At 39.8% G+C, this 21,296-nt stretch overlaps 1 protein-coding gene across 6 annotated transcripts in view; it reads left to right on the top strand.

The window, feature by feature from the left end:
• Positions 1 to 21,296, top strand: part of NFIA (nuclear factor I A) — a 693,058-nt gene that overhangs the window by 466,086 nt on the left and 205,676 nt on the right. For all 6 annotated transcript variants that reach the window (XM_045292063.1, XM_045292066.1, XM_045292064.1 and 3 more), the window contains exon 3: positions 17,951 to 18,016. In XM_045292063.1, coding sequence (XP_045147998.1) covers positions 17,951 to 18,016 — 66 coding nt within the window. The remainder of the gene's footprint in view (positions 1 to 17,950; positions 18,017 to 21,296) is intronic.

Genomic DNA, 21,296 nt, shown 5'->3' with positions numbered 1-21,296 from the left:
GCTGAATCGAAGCAGATCGACAGGCCTTGCCTCCAGGAAGCCTCGCTGGATGTGTTCGATCTATCAACCTTTAGGTTATGAATTGGAGCACAAACTGTATTTCTCAGGGACATGCTTGGCATACAGTAGGTACTTAAAGAATATTTGGTGGTTATATTTGTCAAACGGTATGCTGACTCAATGATTAGGGCACGCGACACTCAGTGTCATCAAGTCAATGCTAACCCATAGCAGCCCTATAAGATAGGGTAGAACTGCCCCTGTGGGTTTCCGAGACCGTGAGTTCACTGCAGTTTGCGGAAAAATCCCACGGTCTCGTAATTCCCTATGTCCACACACTTTTTGAATTCCCTTGTACTACCAGAGGATCTTAGTATGTATTGTTTCTCTTGCTAAATGGATTGTAATATTCCACTCAATGTGTCTCTGATAACGTTTCTAAACTGACTTCAGTTTTATTGATGGCCTCTGAAGCTCCGTGGCTGTTATCATTCGTTAGTTTCTTTGGAGATACAGTTGTTAGGGGAGAGTGATTTTGACTCGAGGAATTCAAGCTCATTGAATAGACAAGAGGTACCTGACATAAGATTACCTGATGCCTAAAGATTAATGCTGGATCCCAGATCTCCTGATTCTGCACCTGGTGGTGTCTTTCAGGTAGTAAGCCCAATTGCCTTTAAAACTCTTCCTCTGTTAGTCTCAGCTTTGAACTCTCATTTGTGAAGACTTTGTTTAGGCTCCATGGGGTCTCACAATGTCGTCAAGGTAGCAGAGAACTCAGAAGTTAAAGCAACGTCAAGTGAAACTATTACAGGTCTCTGCAAGGTATGGTGTTGGTGTATAGCTAACAACAACAACAAAACAAAACTCCATGTTGGCGATCTGCCTTCCATAGAAAGGTTATTTTTTTCCTATCGCAACTAAACTAATTAGTGGATTTTCTAATGTAAGAAAATGTCGCTGTTAATAAAAGTTTCTTCAGTGTTCCAGAAAGCAGATGGTGGCAGGCACAGTGTTTTCTTCTGCCAGGTTTTGTGTATGCTTTCTAAACCTTATAAGAGATGTTTGCTTTTTCAGATTCAGATTTCTGAACTTTTTTCCCTTTTAAAATGGAAATAGAACCTTCTATTTAAATTTACTTGTATCACGTGGTCTGTTTGACATATCATGGTTCTTTGAAAATGTTGAGTAACATTTGATGCACTGCATGAATTTCTTCTCTGAGTCTTAAGATTTTTTAGATAGTCCTGTTGTTTCTTTTGCTTATGAGAAAACCAGAATTTGAGTCCACCGTGCCTGGAATTGAGAGTTTGATTGGTTTATTCAAAGCAGTTCGACTAGATTTTCTTTGTGTAGAATTCCTTTTGGTTGGTTAAGTTTTTTACCCCCCACACACCAGTATTTCTCAGTAAGCTTCCTCAAAGCATACCTCCATTCATGGGATATCAGTACTTATAGATGTTTTGGGAGGGTTTATTTCTATACCTGTTGTTGGCTGGCTGTTACTACTCTTTATCTGTTGATTTCAAATTTCCTTTTTATCTAAGCTTGTCAATAAATTTCCCTACAAATGTGTTTACTTAAAGTCGTCTTCTCTTATGATGTTTGCGTGTGCCGATATACTATTGAAGGTGTCATGGTGGCATTGTCAGATGAGAGTTTGGTTGCTGACCACAAAAGTCGCTTCAAATCCATCAACTGTGCTGTGGGAGAATGATGAGGCTGTCTGCTCCTGTGAAGATGTATAGCCTTGGAAACCCTGTGTAGGGTAACTATGAGTCAGAACTAAACTATGAGTGAAATAAAATCTTAACATCAAACCCAAACCACTGTTCCAGCCATCTCTCCAGTATTGCCTTAGCAATTCAGAGCCACTTTTAACCCCTGGATCAACTCTGATCTTCATTTGTAATCTTTCCTGGGGAGTTGCAAATAATACTTCTTCCCACCTCACTTGAAAAATTGCTGTCTTTATCTCTTGTTAAAGAGATAGAATTTAGATTTTGACCCAAAACTCTGAAGTATTTATGCTTTCCTATGTTAAGATCATGACCATGAAAAGATAGAGTAGCTAATACCAAAATCACCCTAAATCCCCACCGCCGCCACCACCACCACCGTTAGTGCTCTGGCTGATGTGGCAGTGGGAGGTCGTGGTTCAAACATTGCTCTGTGGAGCTCTGGAGGGTTAGAGCATGGGAGTGTGCAGTGTGTAAAAAGAGGGACATGATTGGCAGGTAGGGATGCTTGCTTTTGCTGTCCATGCTGGTGCCTGGCTTATGTACATAGACTTGTTCTCGCACACAGGTTTCCGCCATGGCCAAATATGGAGGTTTTCTTCTTCTTTTGTTGGTGAAAGATTCCCAACAAAACATACTGGGGGGCTTCCCTTATCTTGCAGTTTGGTTTTCACATGACCTTTTTGAAACCCCTGCTTACTTCATTTCAACAATGTCTACATGCACAGCTCTGTGGTTTCGGTTACATTTTGTCAAGCTGCGCAGCCTTTCCCAAACTCTTTCATCATCGTTAACATGAACTCGCTATCCCCTCAACTTCTCATCTGTCCTTTCAAGTTGTTGTCTACTTGATTAGCTGTAGGTAACCTTTAAAAGGCTGTAATGCTTATTGCAGGTATTCTTTTCTAAGTAGGCTAAACTGTTGTCTGACTCACAGATAACTTCAGGAGACAAGTTCAATCGAGGGGTTAAATATTTCCTCAAGGTAATAGTTGGAGGCATCAGTCATACACCTCGCCTCAGTAGCTCCAGAAAGTCTGGATTCTTAGGAGAATTTGACATCGGTTCCACTTTTTCTCCCTTTTGATCAGGATTCAACTTTATAATCATTAGTCTAAAATGTTCAGTAATATCAAAATGTTTGAGAATACATTTAGCTAAAATATTTATAAATGTTGATTATAAAGCCAATAACCCATTTTCTAATTACACAAGTTCCTACTTCTTCTTCTGTCTTTGGTAGACTTTGCAGAGTTCTGACTTAGGGAAACTGCATGTTACCACTTGGCAGATGTATATAGAAATAGGATCAAGCAGTTACTTAAAAAAAAAACAAACCCAAATAACCACTTTATTGTACTTTGGATAAAGTTTTATAGAGCAGTGCCACCACCCTCTTCCTACCTTCTCCCTGGGTTCTTGGTTTCTGGTTGCCCAGCTTTCCTGCCCCTTCTTGCCTTCTGACTTTTGTTTTTTGTTTCCAGTAGTTGACTGTTTTGAGGAGCAAGTTCTTCATGGGTATTATTGTTCACTTTATGGATGTGTCTGTTGATGAAAACGGAGTGCGTTTAACAAAAACTAGTATAGGCCAGTCCAGGAGTGGGTTCAGTTTCAGGTTTAAAGGGTATCTAAGCAACACAGTCTCAGGAATTCCACCATTCTCCATCAAACCAGTGAGTCTGGTCTTTCTCATGATGTTGAATATTGCTTTTACAATTCCCTCCACTCTGTCAGAATCTTCTATTATGAACCCAAACAGAGTAATGCCCAAACTGGGCACCATCTAGTTCTTCAGGGCTCAGGCTAATAGAAGCTGTGATTCTTGTGGTCCAATGAGTCTTCTGTACTGTTTACGTGAATCTTTTGTTTTTTAACTCTTTTTCACTCTAGACAAGGAGAGACCAATAATTGGACCATAGAAGGCTGCTCACAAGCTTCTAAGATCGAAGTCACTAGTTATCAAAGTAGGATATAGAATATTGTCTTTATGTTTATGTTATACCAGTTGTTGTGGATATCCCCTGAGACTATGATCATAAACTAGAAAGCCCAGTATCTCAGTCCTTCAAGGTGTTTGTCTATGGCAAAGTAGTTTTCAGTTTGCCCCTGTGTGTACTACTATATGTCTGAATAAAATTGCAGCACACAAATATATATGTAGAAGTGTTCTCTGCCAAGCCTGTATATGCTTGTGAGTGTATTCTCACACACCATTTCACACCTGTTCACCTTTCATATCTACCTACAGCTGCCAACTTCCCCTGATTGTATATTATTTTCCCCTTCACCCAAGTTAACATTGTACTATCTGGTGATTTTTTCCTTTCTTCCCCACCCATCCCTGGCAACCATCAAAGAATGTTTCCTTCTGTGTTTAAACCATTTCTTGACTTTTTATAATAGTGGTCTCATAAACCATTTCCCCAGCTGTGATTGACATGTTTCATCTCTATGGTAAGATGTTTTGAGCCTTCATTGCTATTCTTTATCCTTGTGTAGTATTCTATTGTGATATGTACCATCATTTGTCTTTTCAATCATCCATTGGCAGGCACTTGGGATGTTTCAGTTTTTGCCATATTGAGTAATGCTGGAATCAACATGGATGTGCATACAGTGCTTCTTTCACAGCTCTTAGTGCTCTTGGTAGCTACTTGTGTGGTTGTCGTTTGCTACCATTGAACTGGCCCATTTATGGAAACCCTTTGTTCAGGAGACTAGATCTCTGGCTGGACTGGGGTCGTACCCAGGATCAGTTGCTGACCAGCCCATTGTGATCTCTAGGGTTATCATTGGCTGATTTTCAGAAGAAAATCACCGAGTTTGCTGTAGTCGTAAAGCTCTGCTGAATTCTTTTCTGAAACATAGCCACATGCAAGCCTACCCCGACAGATGGGTGATGGCTGTGCAGGAACAGCTATTCTTAGGAGACAAGTAATGTACAATTTAATAAGGATACAGAGTTCAATGAGTAGAATTCTCAGTGACTGCTATGATCAACCTTGGACCGTATAAAATCGCACAGTAGCTTGCATGTAGTAGGTGATCAAAAAACCGTGATGCACTGGACTAAATAAGCTTCTACTTGCTGAGAAAAGTTAATTATTAGACTTTCTTTGGAGCACGAGACCCTTACTGCTTTTTTAAAGGGGATGTAAGGTTCCAATCACCTGTTTAGATTTTTTGATGGGAAGCTCTAGAAATAGCATCTATATTAGACGGTGAGCCCTCCTGGCAACTATGACTTTTCATCGAAATAAATACAATTGACAACGAATAAGCTTTTTAATGTTTAAAAAAAACACATCCTGAAGATAGCTCATTTGGCTTATCCTACACAAACTATTACTAGGCATGTATGAAGACAATTTAATTTTAGAATTATTACTAAGCAAATTGCTCATCCAGACTGAGTTACTGAGATGGAAAATAGTTATCTCCCCCTAACATAGCCACGTAAAAGAATGGAGCTTGCTTCCCAAAATACACAAATAGCATGAACTTTGGGTGAAGGTAAGAGCCTATAAGCGCAGCTGGTATTGGACTGGATTTGAGTGGCAAGAACCCCGTCATCCATGATAGGTTTTCTAACTTCATTTTGAAGCTACATAAACCAAACCAATGCTTTAGCAATCTAGGCTTGTTTTTGCCCTTGTAACTTAAGAAGATTGCTGGTTTTCTCATTTGTATCAACTCACACAGTTTAAAAATTTTTATAATTCAGTATAGTTTTGGTTAGGGACTAAGGTTCACTGGAGAATCACTGACTCATCCTTTTAGCATATCCAACCACTCCATAATGTAAAAATGCACAGAACATAGTGGCTTTCAAATGTGGCTCAAACCTCCAAAGCACTTGAGTTTAGCACCATGTGAAGAAATTTAAAAATATTGTATGGCAATTAATTTTAAATAACTTAGCACTGCATATGTCAAGGAGAAACCCATGATAAAATCCAAATGGAAACTCTTAAAAAATTAAATGACTCAGTACATTTAAATCCTTCTATCATGAGGCAAACCAGCAGCATAAATACCACCGTTTCTGCTGGCACTGGCTGTGGTCAGTTTGGGATCAGTTATTTTATTGGTTCTTGAACTTTGATAGTTTGGGAAGGATGAGGACCATTTTCAGTTGAACAAATGAAACATGGCTTCATATATTCTTGTTAACGTTTTCAAAAAGGGAAGGTTAGGTTCTGAAACCAACTTGTTGGGGTTTAAAACTCTTGTCCTCATGGCAATCAAACAGGCATTTCTTTAAGGAGGCATATTAGAGAAGGTCTATGTTAGATATTTTCTGAAAGTATTCTTTTAAAGTCTAGGGCCCTAGACTTTAATGACACATTATTCCGGAGCTCCTAAAAAAAGAACCAAATTTTTCTGGTGTTCTCCGTGACATGGAAGATTAAAGGATCTATAAAGGGAAGTATTGTTTATGGACTTCTGTGGTGAAAGGTTGGTGAAGTCACTGAAGATAAACATTTGCAACTCTTAGTAGGTTACTTGCGGTCATTTGTAAAGTAAAGAAGAGGCCGTCTTTGACTTAGAATGATTATGGCACTCAAGTTATTTCCACTTGCGCTGACGGTCAGCAGCAAATAAGCAAAGATTACCCAGTCCCTCCTGATAAAATCCCCATCCCAGTTTAAAACGCAACCCAAAGACCAATGGCTCGGGGCTAATGATCTCTCTTAAGTCTAGAACACCATAGGTTGGAAGAAGCCTTGAGAGCACTATGAATTAAACATTAAGCTGTTGGTAGAAAGGTCAGCAGTTCAAACCCATTAGCTGATCCACGGGGGAAGACGAGGTTGTCTCAGAAACAAGCCCTAAAGAACAGTTCTGCTCTGCCCTACAGGGTCACTACCAGTTAGAATCGACTCGATGGCAATGGGTAAGTCGTGTGCTGACGTTGTTGCAGTTAGGTGCTCTTGAGTTGGTTTCAGCGCGTAGTGACAGAGTAGAACTGATTCACACACAACAATTTCCAGGCTGCAGTCTTTACAGGAGCAGCTTGCTGCTGGGTGGCTTTGAACGGCCAACCTTTCAATTAGCAGTGGAAATTATAACCAATCAGGTCACCAGAGCTCCTCAAGTCATGGAATCATGCCAAAGCCAGAACATTCACCTGGAGACAGCTGTTACCACTTTTCAAAATAGGTGTCCCTGCATTTCATGGTGCTTAAGAAATGGCTTTGTTAGCCTTTTGATTTTAATTCCATTCCAGAGAACATTTATTAGTCCCTATTGAGTGTGGCTGTGACTCGGATCAGGTATCTGCAGAGCTTTCAGAATAAGATGGAGTGGGGGCCGGGGGTTGGGGGGTGGGGGCGGGGAATGGCCTGGTGTTCTCCTGAAAATCAGCCAGTGAAAACCCTATGAAGGCACCTTCATGATCTAACCTGCATCCTCCCACATGCCTGCCTGCACTGCCTTTAGTTACCTGAATGTAGAGTCTCTATGAGGTGAGGGCTAACTCTGTTCACCTCTATGGCAGCTAACAGCAACTGCAATAGTAACGTAGTACAGATTCTGTGCTATCTGGCAGGACAAATGAGTCAGGAAATAAAGAGTAACTAGTGTAGTAGTTTCATCCGTTTACATACTTGAGAATACTTGCCTCTCTGCAGTGTACAGTTAAAGAGTATAGCACCTCATGACTCATAGGGCACTTTCAATTGTGTCATTCCACCTCAAAATTTTGAGAGTCAGCTATTTGGAAGACAATCAGGCTCAGAGAGGTGAAGAGTTTGCACGGTTCCACCAAGCGCATACAAATGCAGGTTCAAGTATGAATACAAACACAAGAAGGGGCTCGATCCCGAGTTCTCTAATACCAAGTTCTTTGCTCTTTTCACTGTACATACGATCTCTTCTGAGGTATAGAACTAGGTACCTTAACATTGTTTCTAAGGGAGGAAGGGGCGGGGAATTGAACATTTTAAAAACCATACAAGAATAAAAACAATTACAAATGGGTGAATACCATGTTGCTCTACTTACTTTTACCTGGAGTATAGATTTAATCAAGAAGGGATGTCCCTGAATATTGATTTTATTCTCATTATCCTAATTGACTGGCAGCTCCTTGAGGGCAGAGACCTTGCCTCACCTCATTTTGCATCTCTAGGTGTACTGGGCACCTGGCACAGAGTGGATGCTGACTGAATGAATTGGTGAATGGGATGAGTAGGTCCAAGGGCAAGGACCTCAGAAAGGCACCCAGGCTGTTCTTCAGAAGGATCCAGCATCGTTTCCCCCTCCGGTTAAGAGTTGTGCTGTGAGCGGTGGTAGATCTCAGACTTGTCTGCAGTCTCTAGCTGTCATATCGTTTGCCTGTGGTGAGACCTTGTTTTCTTCAGTACTCTTAGAAAGAAAGAAATGATACTTCCGGAACTACCGACACGCGCCACCCCACCCCCACCCCCCACCCCCACCAGCCCTCTCTTCAAGGTATCTGCCTTTGGGAGGCATATTGTAACTATGCAACTCCCATGCTGTCCTTTTGGGAAATTATGTTCTCGATGTGGCCACACAGGATCCAGTTGATTGTTGAGAGTTTGGGCCATTGGGCCAGTGGTTTTACATTTCTTCAACCATGTTCTCTCTCCTTCACCCCCACCTCATCACCCACCACTTTTTAATTTCTTTTCCTCTCATTTCAATTTTTCCCCTCCTAGCAGGCAGGAAAATGTCACCGCACACCCCACCACCTTGCCATCCCAAACTCCTCGGGGAGCCTCAACTCTGGGGGTCTTCTTCTGGAGGCCAAGCCCTTACTCTGAGACAGCTATCATTATCTCTGTCTAAAGGCCATCGTAAATTGAATAAAAGGAAAGCTGTGTTTTCCTGTCGATGCACAAAGGCAGTATTGACTTCCCTAATCCAGTTTGCTGAGGGGTGAGAGAATTAAATTAGATATCTAAGCACAGAAATTGAGAGCCTTTGAAAACAAAGATAAGGAGACAAGACTGTATTTTCCCTTTTCCTGGGAGCTCTGGGCTCAAGATTTTGCAGGTGTGTCATCTGATCCATGGCTTGCATCGATCAAAACGGTGCCAATGCATATTTAATTAGCAAGGGGACCCTGGATGCATTATAGCCATCAGCCCTATATTGAATGGACTGTCAGACTTTCTGAACACCTCCCCACCCCCACCCTTCCCTCAACCCATCGCCCCCTCCTTTGCCTCTGTTGTTTGGGGAGCTTCTGCATTTTGTCTGAACAGCTAAAAGTTTCTTTGTTTTTATCTGCTGATGCATACAGTGCCACTGAGGAGAATACAAACAAGTAGAGTTCTAAAGTGTTTACTTTGTCTAGGAAGGCACGCTAAACCACGTTGATAGTTTTGGTAAGATTTCCCAACTCTAGAAAAGCAACAAGAGAAACAAAAAGAAAAGAAATATGCTGTTCAACTGTTCATGCATCATCGTTGTTGTGGGGTTTTGGGTTTTGTTTTTAAGAGTTCCGTGAGGACAAAAGCAGATGACTCTAGGATGAATACTTCAGCAGCAGAATTAAAGAGAAGCAATTTTATGTCAGGATATAAAAAATTTTTTTTTTTCTTTTAAGAGCTCCATAATTTTGTAAATGAGATAGCTAGCTGTTAGTAAGATTTTTTTTTTTCAGTTCAAGTGGCATGATGAAATTCACCATTGGTCAAGAATCTATTCTTGCAATAGAGTCCAGGGAGTATAGAAGTGTTACTTAAGAAAGAAAGGTGGACAAAAACAGTTGAGCTGAAGTATTACTTTTTTTTTTTAAATTCACAGGATTTGGTGTGAATCACTCTCGGTGCAGATTCCTAACCTGGCAGGAGGTGTGGAGTCGTGCCTTAGACAGGGAATGTCCTAGGATTGTGGTCACTGCTCATTTTCACACAGGTTTACAAAGCCTCAGTGCCTAGACAGAGTGTTGCCTGATAAACAGATGTAATGCACTAAGTCTGCTTAGAATAATAAGCAACAAACTGTGAACATGTGTTCACCACTCATTTAAACTCATCAGCACAATCTAGTTCATATTATCTGTCTGGAGTCTACTTTTGAGGTAGCTTCTTGTTCAGTAACAAGGCACACCCGTCTACCCCTCACCCCCTCGCAATTTGCTGCAGAGACTCCTGGGAAATTCATTTGCATACATCTTGTTGCAAAGACTGACTACTTCCTGGCTTAGACAAAGTGTTGCCTGATAAACAGATTTAACACACAAATGTCTGTCTGGAATAAACAACGGGGCAAACTGAGATTTACATTTCCATTATCAGAGATAATCTCTTTCCCAGTATATGGGAATTAAGAACCTTTTCTTTCACACCAGGGCTAGGATATGCTGATGTTTTATACCAAGAATCACATCATGTGTGGGTGAGAGGTGAGTTTTAAGAAAGAAGCCAAAAACTTGTTTGGATGGGAAAACTTGTACGGCACAGATTTACGGACATCGATTTGGCTTTCCCTAGTTTCAAAATCAGATCCTCTTGTGTTATCTTATTTGATATATTGAACAGTGTTGTTAAGCTTTTCAGGCAAAACAGCTCTCAATTCTCCTATTTTGCAGATGAAGCAACTGATATCCAGAGCACAAATTGATATAGCTGAGGTATTTGCTACACTTGTTTCTACCACCCCATGCTCCTATCCGCAGTGGCTCAGGAAGGAAAAGAAAGTTAGCACTTCGGTTATCTCCGGAACTAAAACAGCAGTATGGCCCTTGATGGGGTGGCACTGGGATGGTGGGTAGGGACTGTATTATTTTCGTAGTGTTCTTTACAGACATGCCGATAGGTGACAAGAACACAGATTGAATAAAGCTAAAGTATGCATGCATCATCTGCAGAGGGGCCCTGGTGGTATACTGGGTTTACTCATTGAGCTGCTAACTGGAAGGTCAGCCCTTTGGAACCACCAGCCGCTTTCTACTCTTGGGAAACCACAAGGGGGGATTCTACCCTATCCTAGAGGGTCACCAGAAGTCAGAACTGAATCGGTGACAGTGAGTGTATACGGAATACTATTCACGGTACAGTCTCAACCTAAATCAACTGTTGTTTATGTAAGAGGTCACTAAGAGAGGAAATTGAGCACAACTCTGACACTGGGTAATTTAGTAGGGATGAGTGTTTGTATAGGTCTTTGTCAGCACAGGAGTGGGGAGTGGCCACGGGAACTCAGTGACTTGAGTTCTAAATTAGCCCACAGGTTTCTGTCACATGTCAACGGAGCTCCTGTTATGGATAAAACAAAACTCAGATGCTTACCCAAACATTTCAGTTTTATGTCAGAAGAAACACCCTGTCAAGAAAATAAGAGAAATTACAAATTTAGTCTTAAAGTATCACTGGTGCATATCTTCTCTAATCACCTGCTTATCATTGGTTTTTCATGTATTGCTCTGGTGAAAAAAGCTGATGATTACTTGAAATCGGCCTCATGCGAACACTTACTTTCATAGTGACAGAATTTGTAATTTTTAGAGTTTAGAAACAAACGATTCCCCTTCATTCTTCTCGTAACACATCAGTCTTTAAGTCATTTTCATTACCCTCTCCCCCCAACATGTTAAAACTCTGTATCATGCCTCAGCTTCCTGGTCCACATAGAAAAGTAATACGTTTATGAGTGGGTGAGTCACTCTTCCGCCCAAACCACCGTATCATCATCCAGAGTTCATCAGCCACAGTTCCCATGAAGCAGATGGGCGTTGGATACCGGCATTAATGCCAAAAAAAGAAAAGTCAGATTCTTTCAAATTTAGTAGTTCACAAAGGCAATTAAATTTTTTTTTCCTGAGAGGGAGAAAATGGTAATAACCTGAATTACATAACCATCTTAAATCTGTCCTGAAAATGCAGTCCTTGGGAGTGACTAAGAGGTAGCTCTGCCTAGCAGCTGGCAGCTCCCGGGGTGGTCTGGTGGAGCCCTTCCAAGTCACTGCTGCATGAACACAGACTTCCCTCTAGGTCCGAATCAGGATTAGAGGGAAGCAGGCCAACATATGCAAAATAGCCCTGGTCCTTTTGGACCGAGGGCTTTCCCTGTGTGGCTTCTCTCCCTCTCCCATTTGCTAGAGAAGCACTTGCTATGCGCACTTTCATTCCTATAGTCATTGTGCACACACTCAATTCTAGCTCACTGGGAAAAGTTACAGAGATCAAAATTTGGACGTTAAGTGCGATAAAAATGGATTTCTTGTTTAATGAACCCATGGAGAGTTTCCATTTCTACAGCTATAAAAACTTCCACAGTATGAATCACCTCACAATTCATCTATTTGTCAAAATTAGGTTCGTGTATGTTAATTTTTCATTAAGTGGGGCGCAGTTGTCTGCATCCATTGACATGAAATCTTTGAAAGAAGATGTGAAGAGGGTTTGATTATCCACTGTGATTTTTCACTGAGCTGAAAGGGTTTTTATCCATTCTCTTGAAATGCTAATAGTGACTGCGTATTTTTAGTGGTCCAAATTTAGTGATGACATTACAAATTTGTGTGTGTTCTTTGCCAGACCATGATAGATAATGTTATGTTTTGTTGATGGTGTTGTGTTCATCAATGCTACCCTTAAGCTGCAAATTGTATATACCCCCGTACACCTGTGGTCTGATATTCTACTCTCAGATGAAGGTTTTTAAAACATCTCACATCTCACTCTTTAAGGTTATGGTGATCCTGGAAGAAGTTAGATGATATTCCTAAATATTATAATAAAGTATAACCATAACACTTCTTCTATAACTACAGCTATGAAACTAATATGTAAAATGTAACTGTGATAGTCTTGATTTTAAAAGGTTATTCTATTTTGAATTCTTTTATTATTATGAATAATATTACTCCATTTTCAGAAATACTCTTTTAATCATCTCATGTCATAACATGTTTATTAATAATGATAGCATCTTAAATGTGTTAATAAACATGTTATGTGAGATGATTAAAATAGAGAACTAATGGAGTAACATTATTCATGCTTTTTAAAATTAATGCAGTAATAAACATCATATGAGATGATCCAAGCAGAGTCATTCCATACTTAACAATACTGATTAGAAGTAGAATTATTATACCGGGTAACAGTTCATTATATTCAGAGAATAATCATTGTTATTCCTTATTTTCTTTTACCCTGAAATGCATTTATTTGAAGGGGGTGTGTTCATTCTTGTCTTAGTTTTCTTTTTTTTTTTCAAGCACTCTAAACAACCCCAACCCTTTTGGCTAGAATTTGCACTTTATTTCTTTCACTTGACTTACCCATTTTTGTTTCTGGATGCCTTCTGGCTTCTTCTTATCCCTTTTATTTTGGGAGCTTTGAAACTGGACACAGAATTCTAACAAAGACCCTTCGGATGTCAACTTTAACCAAATCATTATGCACGAAAGGAGGTTGCAACTTATGCTAAATCATTTTTCAGTGGACCCAGAATGTGAGCTTTTATGGCCTGCAGCCTTCATTGGTACCCTGTTGATGGAAGAGGAATTCTACTGGTTGCTTTAGGTCACAGAGGATTCCTCTTCACCTCTGTGAGTCTGTCTGCTTTCTAGTTATAGTTGTTGTCAGGATTTTGAGGTTCCCAGTAGACATCAGGAGACAGTGGGTTTTTAATCTTTATGTTGTTTTAATGTGTGAAATATTCTGCTGTCATTCATTATTTTAGGCTGCATACATTGCTAGGGGGCCTCCTATGTGTCATGCACCATCCTTGGCTCTTGTCATCCTGGGGAAACTGTTGTGGCGTATGAGCTAGTCAGGTGTGGGACTGGAGTGTCTGCAGTTTCTGAGCTCTGGGCAGGGCTTCCAACCCATACCAGCACCGTGTGCCTAGCTTCCCCTTGCCAGGCCCCAAGAAGGGGAACATCAAGCAGAGATCACCGAGTTTTCTGTCGTCCTGCCTTGTTTTATTACAGTTCCATCTCTCTTTAAGAGTGGGCTTAGTGTATCTGTCATTCATTGGCAGTGGTTCTGTTTTAGAAAGCTGAATAGTAAGTGAAAATTCACCTCTAAAGTAATGGGTACCAGGGTTTCCTTTTGGGAAGATGAAAATGTTTAGAGCTAGATAGAGGTAGTGGTTGTATACTATTGTGAATGCACTAGACCCAACCGGATTGTTCTTGAAATGGCTAATTTTGTACAATGTGAACTTCATCTCAAATATAAAGTACCACTGGAGAAAAATTTAACTCTTCTGTTGAGTGTGCTTCTTAAGTTCTTTAGTGAACCAGCACTCTGTGGAAAATGCCAGGGAAGAGTAAGAGTATGAAAGGAGCTCTTCTTTCACATCTCAGATTCTCACTGAAGAGAAATATTAAAATAGTTTTAGCAGAAAATAATACCCATCATACTGCAAGAGCCACACATGTATGATGAGAGACAGACCAGAGAGGAGAAAGCATTTTTTGTGTTTTTATTTTTGCTTTGTGATTTAAGAACTTAAAACACATGCAAGGGGTATCTATATTTTTGTCTGATCAGTTTTACCATCATGGTGTGTTTTTATTATTCCTCATTTTTCTGAAAGGAGTACCCTTGGAAGTTCCATTCCACAAGGGAGCAGGGCTGAAGTTGAAGGGACGAAATGTGCATACTTAGCAAATCTAATCCAAGGTTTTGTTCTTGCACTGCACACAGTTCTAGAAGCAGAGACTAATACGTAGGCATTAGGATTTATTTTATTTCTTTCCCCAGTGATTATATTGATAGTGAAGTATCTTTGTCTGAGCACTTCAGCAATATAGCCGTAGGCGCCATAAAAATGCATAGATAGATGGCCACCAGTTCAATTAAGAGGTCTTAACCCAGCCTCCTATATGCAAACCCTGTCTATTTTAGGTTTAAATTTCTGCTCATACATTTTTAAAAATCAAGAGAAACATTGCTTTTCAAGGCTAGCTTGAAGTCAGTGCTTCCTTGAACAAAAAGCAGACCCCAGATTGGGAAAGAAAAAAAAAAAGATAACCCTAATGTATTTCCCCACAACAGTGCTTCCAACTCCATAATTTAAATACACTCTAACTAATATTCTTTTCATTGTAATTATATAAGTATTCTGGCTTGCAACAAGGGAATCAGAAAAATGCACTACCAAGCAGGACTCAGAAGAAGGTCTTCAGATACATGTATTTACCGGGTGTGTTTCATGGGGTCTTTGGTTTTTCCAGGTAGGGGAAATCAGCTGACCTGGTGATAATTGTCCCCAGCATGTAAAGCACCATGACTTCTGAAAAGTCTCTCTTAAGTATCTGAAAGGGAAAAATAAATTAGTTGCTAACCTTCATGACAGTGTTTTAATGCACCTGCTTCAGAAAGCCATCTTTAATTTGTATAAAAAATGGAGAGAAATTAATTTGTGATTCTGGTCAAAGTGGCTTCATACTTAACAGGTTTGTTAGTTGCTTGGATGGATGGTTGGTGATCTTGGCAGTACCAGAGAAGGTGTTCTCATTCACTCTGTATGAAAGAGCAATGGGACTAGATAGTTTTGTCCCTTTGTGATACAAATAGGCAGTGGTGTTAAATGGCCCAGGGAGAGAGGCTGGATGATTAAAGTCTTCAGGCCTTTAACATTTTCTTCCATATCTTCGTGTTTCCTATCCAGTCCCAGAGTGGTGTATTTCAGCATGGAGTCCTCCGAAGGATAACAGCATCCCCAGCTTTTGAATAAAACTAGAGAAATTAAATTCCCCTTTCAGTTTGGCTAGTTGCCTCCTCCTGTGTTTGCATGTGAGCCCTCTGCAGAGCGCTGCGGCCCCTTGCAGACGGACTTGGAGCATTTCCCTGCTGCTCAGTTGCTTGCTGCTTGTTTTTCTGCAGAGTGGGAGTTAAAACTCTTTGACTCTACCTGCGTTTATCTTTTGTTGCTATTCATGTTTCCATAGCTGTGTTAAATTTCTGCAAAAATAAGGTGGCCGTCCACAATGTGAAAGAAAAGTAAAAAGAACGAAGTCCACTTTCAGATTCCAAGGGGAAAAACAAATAAATGCTATTTAGGGCTCCCTTATACTCTTTTCTTGCATTACTATCAATGGGTAAAAGTGCGAAAAAATAATTTTCTTCCTGTACCTGAACTAGGTGAGATAAAAAGTTATTTTTCCCATTTGTTCATGGAGAAACATGATTATTGAAAAGATACCAAACTGGAAGTAGAACATTGGCTAAGCTATCACTTGGAAATTAGGGTTTGCTATTTGTTAGTATTAGTCCCATTTGAATGTTCTATTGGCAAAATTTTATGGATCGATTTTGGTACGTGATCAGGAAAATTTGTAACTTGCCCTAAAATAAAATTAGATCCTACTTTACTTTAAATTTAGTGATAGAGGTTAATGGTCTAAAGAGTCCTACAGCAAAAAGTAATAGAGCCATCTATTTCTTCTAAAATACGACATATTCATTTGGAGAATATTTAATTTATGATTCCAAATGGTGGAACTACAGTACTTTTCCTTAAGGAAAAAGGCAAAGTGTGTTTTGGCTGTTTGCTGTAAAATTAATATTAATTCATGGAGCTAAAATTTCAAATTTGAGCCAATATAAATTTGTTTACATTCCTCAGTTTTTAGTGCCGGTTTTGTACACACGAATTTTGCAGATCATCTGAAGAATGCCTCTAAAGGTGTCTGACATGGAATGCTTTTCTGTTTGTGTCCTCACTATGCAGTTGGTCCAAAAATCAAACCCAACTCATGCCATCGAGTCAGGCGGTGGAAGAAGCTATCACCTTGCCAGATGTAAATGAAAACTCACCTTTTTATATCTTTTGTTACGTGTACCTTTGAATCCTCATAGACCTTTTGTTATAACTACTGGGTTAAGAGTCTGGACCCTTAAAAATAGGCATTTTCTTTTTAGTACTTTGCTATAATTAAAATCTTCATTTGCTTGAACAAGGAACCGTCCTAACCTTTCCTACAGAAATCAATGAGCGTCTAGACTTCAGGCCATGAGTAGTAGTACTACTTCTTTCTGCTTTCACTCTGTTGCGACAGAAGTCATATTTTCCGTTTAATCACAGCGAGGTGTCACGACCTTTTGATCTTGATTTGAACTTCTTGCAGACATGTGGTCAAATTTCAGACAGCTAATTCTAGCCCTGTGAAGTCAAGAGAAAGGCAGGAACCAGGCTTTCCTTACCGAGAAAAGTGTTTGTATTTGTTGTTGTTTTAAAATCATGCTGTCAAGTGTTTCAAATCTCAGGAAGGACTTTATGCCAAAAAATTTTCCCCTGAAACATTTTGCTTGATTTCTCTCCCCCACCTCCCAAGTATCATAAATATGCTTGTTTTCAGCTCTGTGACTGTCTCTTGATCCGAGTTCCTTTTAATTAAATTTTAAAGTTGAATGTCACTGCACATTACATTATCCCATTTAGAAATGAAATTAATTGATTTTTAGTTTGAATATCTGATAGGTTTTTTTATAAATACACAAAAATGATAATTCTATAAAGGTGTGCAAGAACCTATTTTTGCTAACAAGCCCCTTTCAGATATCTCAAATGTATCAGTACAAAGAAAGGAAGGGAGGGAGGAAGGAAGGGGAGAAAGAAAAAAAAGGACAAAAGGAAGAAAGAAAGAGAAAGAAACTTACTTACAAAGTGGAGGAAACGTATAGCTTCAAAAAGACTTTCAAGTCATTTTCAGTGAAGGCATTGGAATATTCAGACTCTCGTGTTTAATTCTCGCATTGTGAAGGAGGCGCAGGGGCCGGCTGTGTTTTGCTCTGTTGCACATAGGGTAGGTGCGAGCCAGGGCACCTAACAACAACGGCTTTGAGTGGTGTACGTCTGCATAGTCTGGTGCTGGAGTACAGAGCTGAATATCAACAGAATTTGTTACTATTGTTTGGGTCGCTTTTATATACCAGCTTCAAAATATGTTTTGACACTTTATTATGTTTTGAATCAAGCTTCAGATGTGTGTAATGAAGGGTGAAGTCTTTATCAGACTCCAGTGTTTAAGTAATGGAGAAGAACAGTTTGGAAAGGGTTCCCCCGTAAGAGAACCGTTTCTAAAGAGTTTCTGGTGAGGAGCTGGCACCGACCATGTGCCACTGAATTGAGCTGCTGCTTCTCCCTCTTTCTCGTGCCTTCTTTCATTTAGCATGGCACCCTAGTAATGTGCTGAACCTTTTGAGAAAGTCTTGCTCCTCTGATCCACTCTCACTCACAGGCACTATAACTTTGGGCTGTATTTATCTGTTTTTCAGATTCAAGTCAGTCCGAAAGTCCCAGCCAGCCAAGTGATGCTGACATCAAGGACCAGCCAGAAAATGGTAAGTTTAGCGTGAGATGCTGGCTCCTACATTCAGAGTACACAGAAGTCAGCAGCCAACCAAGGACCAGCATTTGGCGTGTGGCTTATGGGCGTCCCACAGTCGGGACAGTTTGGAAAATCTAAAATGGATTTCTTTTGGAAGATAATCTCTTCATTCTCTGGATTACTCTAACAGCTCCCAGCCATTTTTTTTTAATCTCCCTAAATCATATTAAGAGACTTACCCATGAGAGTCTTAGCTCCCAAGAAATTTGGTTATGAATTCAACTCTGTGAAGTGGGATTGATGTACCAAATCATAAGCTTTCACAGACGGAGAGGGGAAACTTGGCTTTTCATTTCAGTTGAGACACTTTTAAAGTGAAAGGTGCCCCACTATCTTTCTCACTGGCGATTTAAGGTCATGCATTGATAAGGATTCTTGGGGCCTTTTAAGGAACATGACTTGTGCTAATTGCTTTAAGGAAGTCATTATTTTCCTTAGAAGGATTTTCTTCCCCCCACTTTTTAAGTTGTCTAAAATAAAATAGTGAGGACACATGACAATATCAGTTTCTCAACTGCACAAATATACACACTTCTTGCTACAATATTCTGTGAAAATAGAATGCAGATTTAATATACGAATACAGTGGTATGATAGTAGAATACTTGTAAAATCCCCATTGCGTTGTGTCCACTCTAGGTATGAACAAGATTGTTACAGGTTGGAATTTCAAGTTGGACAACAGCGTCAGTTTCAGTAAAAAGAGAGAAAGGAACAGCAGTACCGATACTTTATACTAAGCTTTGTGTTAGGTGCTTCTGCAGAGAGCCAACCGCAAGGGCTAAGGGAAATACTTGACCATGATGTGGTAACTGCGAGAGGACCGTGGCCTCTGGTTAAAAGCTAAGGCTGTGCTCTGTCAGATCTGTGTTCACATTTTACCTCTGCTTGTCCTATTTGTTGTAATTTTGGATAGACTATTTAATTTCTGTGGATGTTGATTTATTTTTCAGCTTTAAAATAAGGTAATAATACTACTTACCTATTGGAGAATTTAATGTGTATAGCATACTTACCATAGTATCTTCCCATTATCCTTATATAATTTTTTAGAAATCACATATATAAATATATGTAAATGTTGGCTGTTGTGTAATATTACGCATTCTTGCTATCATGATCTTGCCACACATTGTTTTCTTCTATTTCAAATGAAGAATTTTCTTCCTCAATTCTTTCTCTTTTCCTTTTGTTGTTCTGTGCATTATTTTGAGCTCCATCTGCTGTTTTGAAATAGATTAATTTTTTGAATTTTGTCAGATGGAGGATCTGGGGTACACCACATTAGAAGTCTTATCAAGGAATCTTCAGAATTTTTTTCACTTGCTAAGCCTGGAAATGTCTTTATTACACAGTCTCTAGCATCAAGTATTTCACTATCTGGCTTCTTATCGTGGTATTTTGGAGAAAAAAAAAATATATATATATATTCTTTTCCACGAAGGCAGAGAGAGAGAGAGAGAGAGAGAGAGAGAGAGTGAGAGAAACTCCAACTGACCTCTGAAGAGTAGATATTATTTTTAAATACATGTTCTTAAAGAATGGTATTTATAAACTAGTTTCATTCTTATTTTTCCATTGGCCTGTAGGTGTAAGAGGTTTTTGGATTTTGTTTTTTTTCCATATATTTATACATAATCTTCTTGAAAACATGTCCAGAGATAATAATTTTGATTGCATTTTAAATAATCTGTGGGCTGTAGGGGTATGGAGTTCACATGTTTCGTTAGGTCTGGCTGCCACTCTAGCAGGCCTGTGATTCATCTGTCTTCATAAAACGGCCGACAGGCTGTTCACACGCAAGTATAAACTGAGAGCAGGAGAGGCCTGGCATGCCTTGCTGGAGCTGCCTGCAGAACTGATACCGTGCATTTTCGATTCCAAAAAACAACCAGAGTGAGCTTTGGTGTGGGCTGTTTTTTTTAAGCCAAAGGCACGGGAATCCTTGCCAGGTTCACTTTTAACCCTCCATGTCTTGGTCTGGCTTGGAGGATTTTCGGTACCATTTGGAGGAAACATGCAAGTTCCAAGAGAACAAGAAAATTTAAAATCTCGGAGAGAAAATGGTCAAGTGCCATCTCTCCTATTGCCACTTACTTGAAAGAAAAAGTAAAACTTAACTTTCTCTCAGATAACCCAAATTGAAGTTGAGACTAAGGAAGGAACATCAGCTGGTGTTCTGCTTCCTCGGTCTTTTATTAATCTCAGATGAAGTTATTGAAGGAAATGTATTTTTTGATCATTTCCCTAATAAGACACAGTCCCTGCAGAGAACTATGTGAAGATACCAGGATCTTCGTGCCTTCGGCGCAGGTCCTCTTGTTGGCATAGTCTGCATTGGGAAGGTAGGCACTCACTCGCTTCCATCATCCCGGGTGATGAACATGAGGCTCTCCACGGTGGTTTGGTTGGGTTCTGTTGGTGTTTTTAAAAGAGTGAATTCTCGTGATCAACCAGGCTCCAAGAACTTTTGGAATCTTGGTGGATGAAGAAGCGACAGGTTTTTGTTTTCAAATAAAGCCGAAACTCATTACTCCTTTTATGTACGTGGGAGGGGAAAGTAAAAAATCTTTTTATCCTGGAACTTAAGGAGAAAGGTAATGGGAAACGAATGGTATTTTCCTAGGAACCCATGGAGAATGACTAGACAGATGGTAATATGCTGTTTTACCCCAAACCGTACGTGAGGCTGTGTAATGTTACCGAACATGGATGCAGCTGTTTCTTTACTGACCAACTAGTCTTTTTCAATTTTTCCCCAGTGGAATCTTTGCTTTCTTTCTTCCTACTCCCTTTTTAGAGTCAATTCTAATGGAAGCAAATCTTTCACCATCTAGAGCATTAGATGGGAAATTTAAAGGAATTATGAGAAAGCCAAAGATTATCAGAACCCCTGAAACTCCAAATTGGTGTAATAAATCCTATAATGGTTAAAAATTCTGCCTAGGGGGTCAAAGAGACCAGTGTGACTTTGAACAAACTGTTGTCCCCAAATCTCCATTTTATTTCTGGTGATACTCTTGCATATTGAACTGAGAAAATTCATAGGAAGTACCATAGTGCCCAGTTTATAGGGAGGGCTCAAAAGTAAGCATTCCCACCCTCCAGCCAAAGCTTATAAACTTTATAATGAGTACGTATTTCCCAGAGGTCAAGAGCTGGGAGTAGAAGGGGATAACACCAGACATAAGCTACATCAGCTATTTGGAAGTCTCCCAGAATGTCAGAACTGG

This window comes from Echinops telfairi, unplaced genomic scaffold (genome assembly GCF_000313985.2).
Source record: "Echinops telfairi isolate 266 unplaced genomic scaffold, ASM31398v2 ScPeMD7_443;HRSCAF=831, whole genome shotgun sequence".
Lineage (NCBI taxonomy): Eukaryota > Metazoa > Chordata > Mammalia > Afrosoricida > Tenrecidae > Echinops > Echinops telfairi.
Note: the sequence above shows the minus strand (reverse complement) of the source record. Positions and strands in the feature narration are given on the sequence as shown.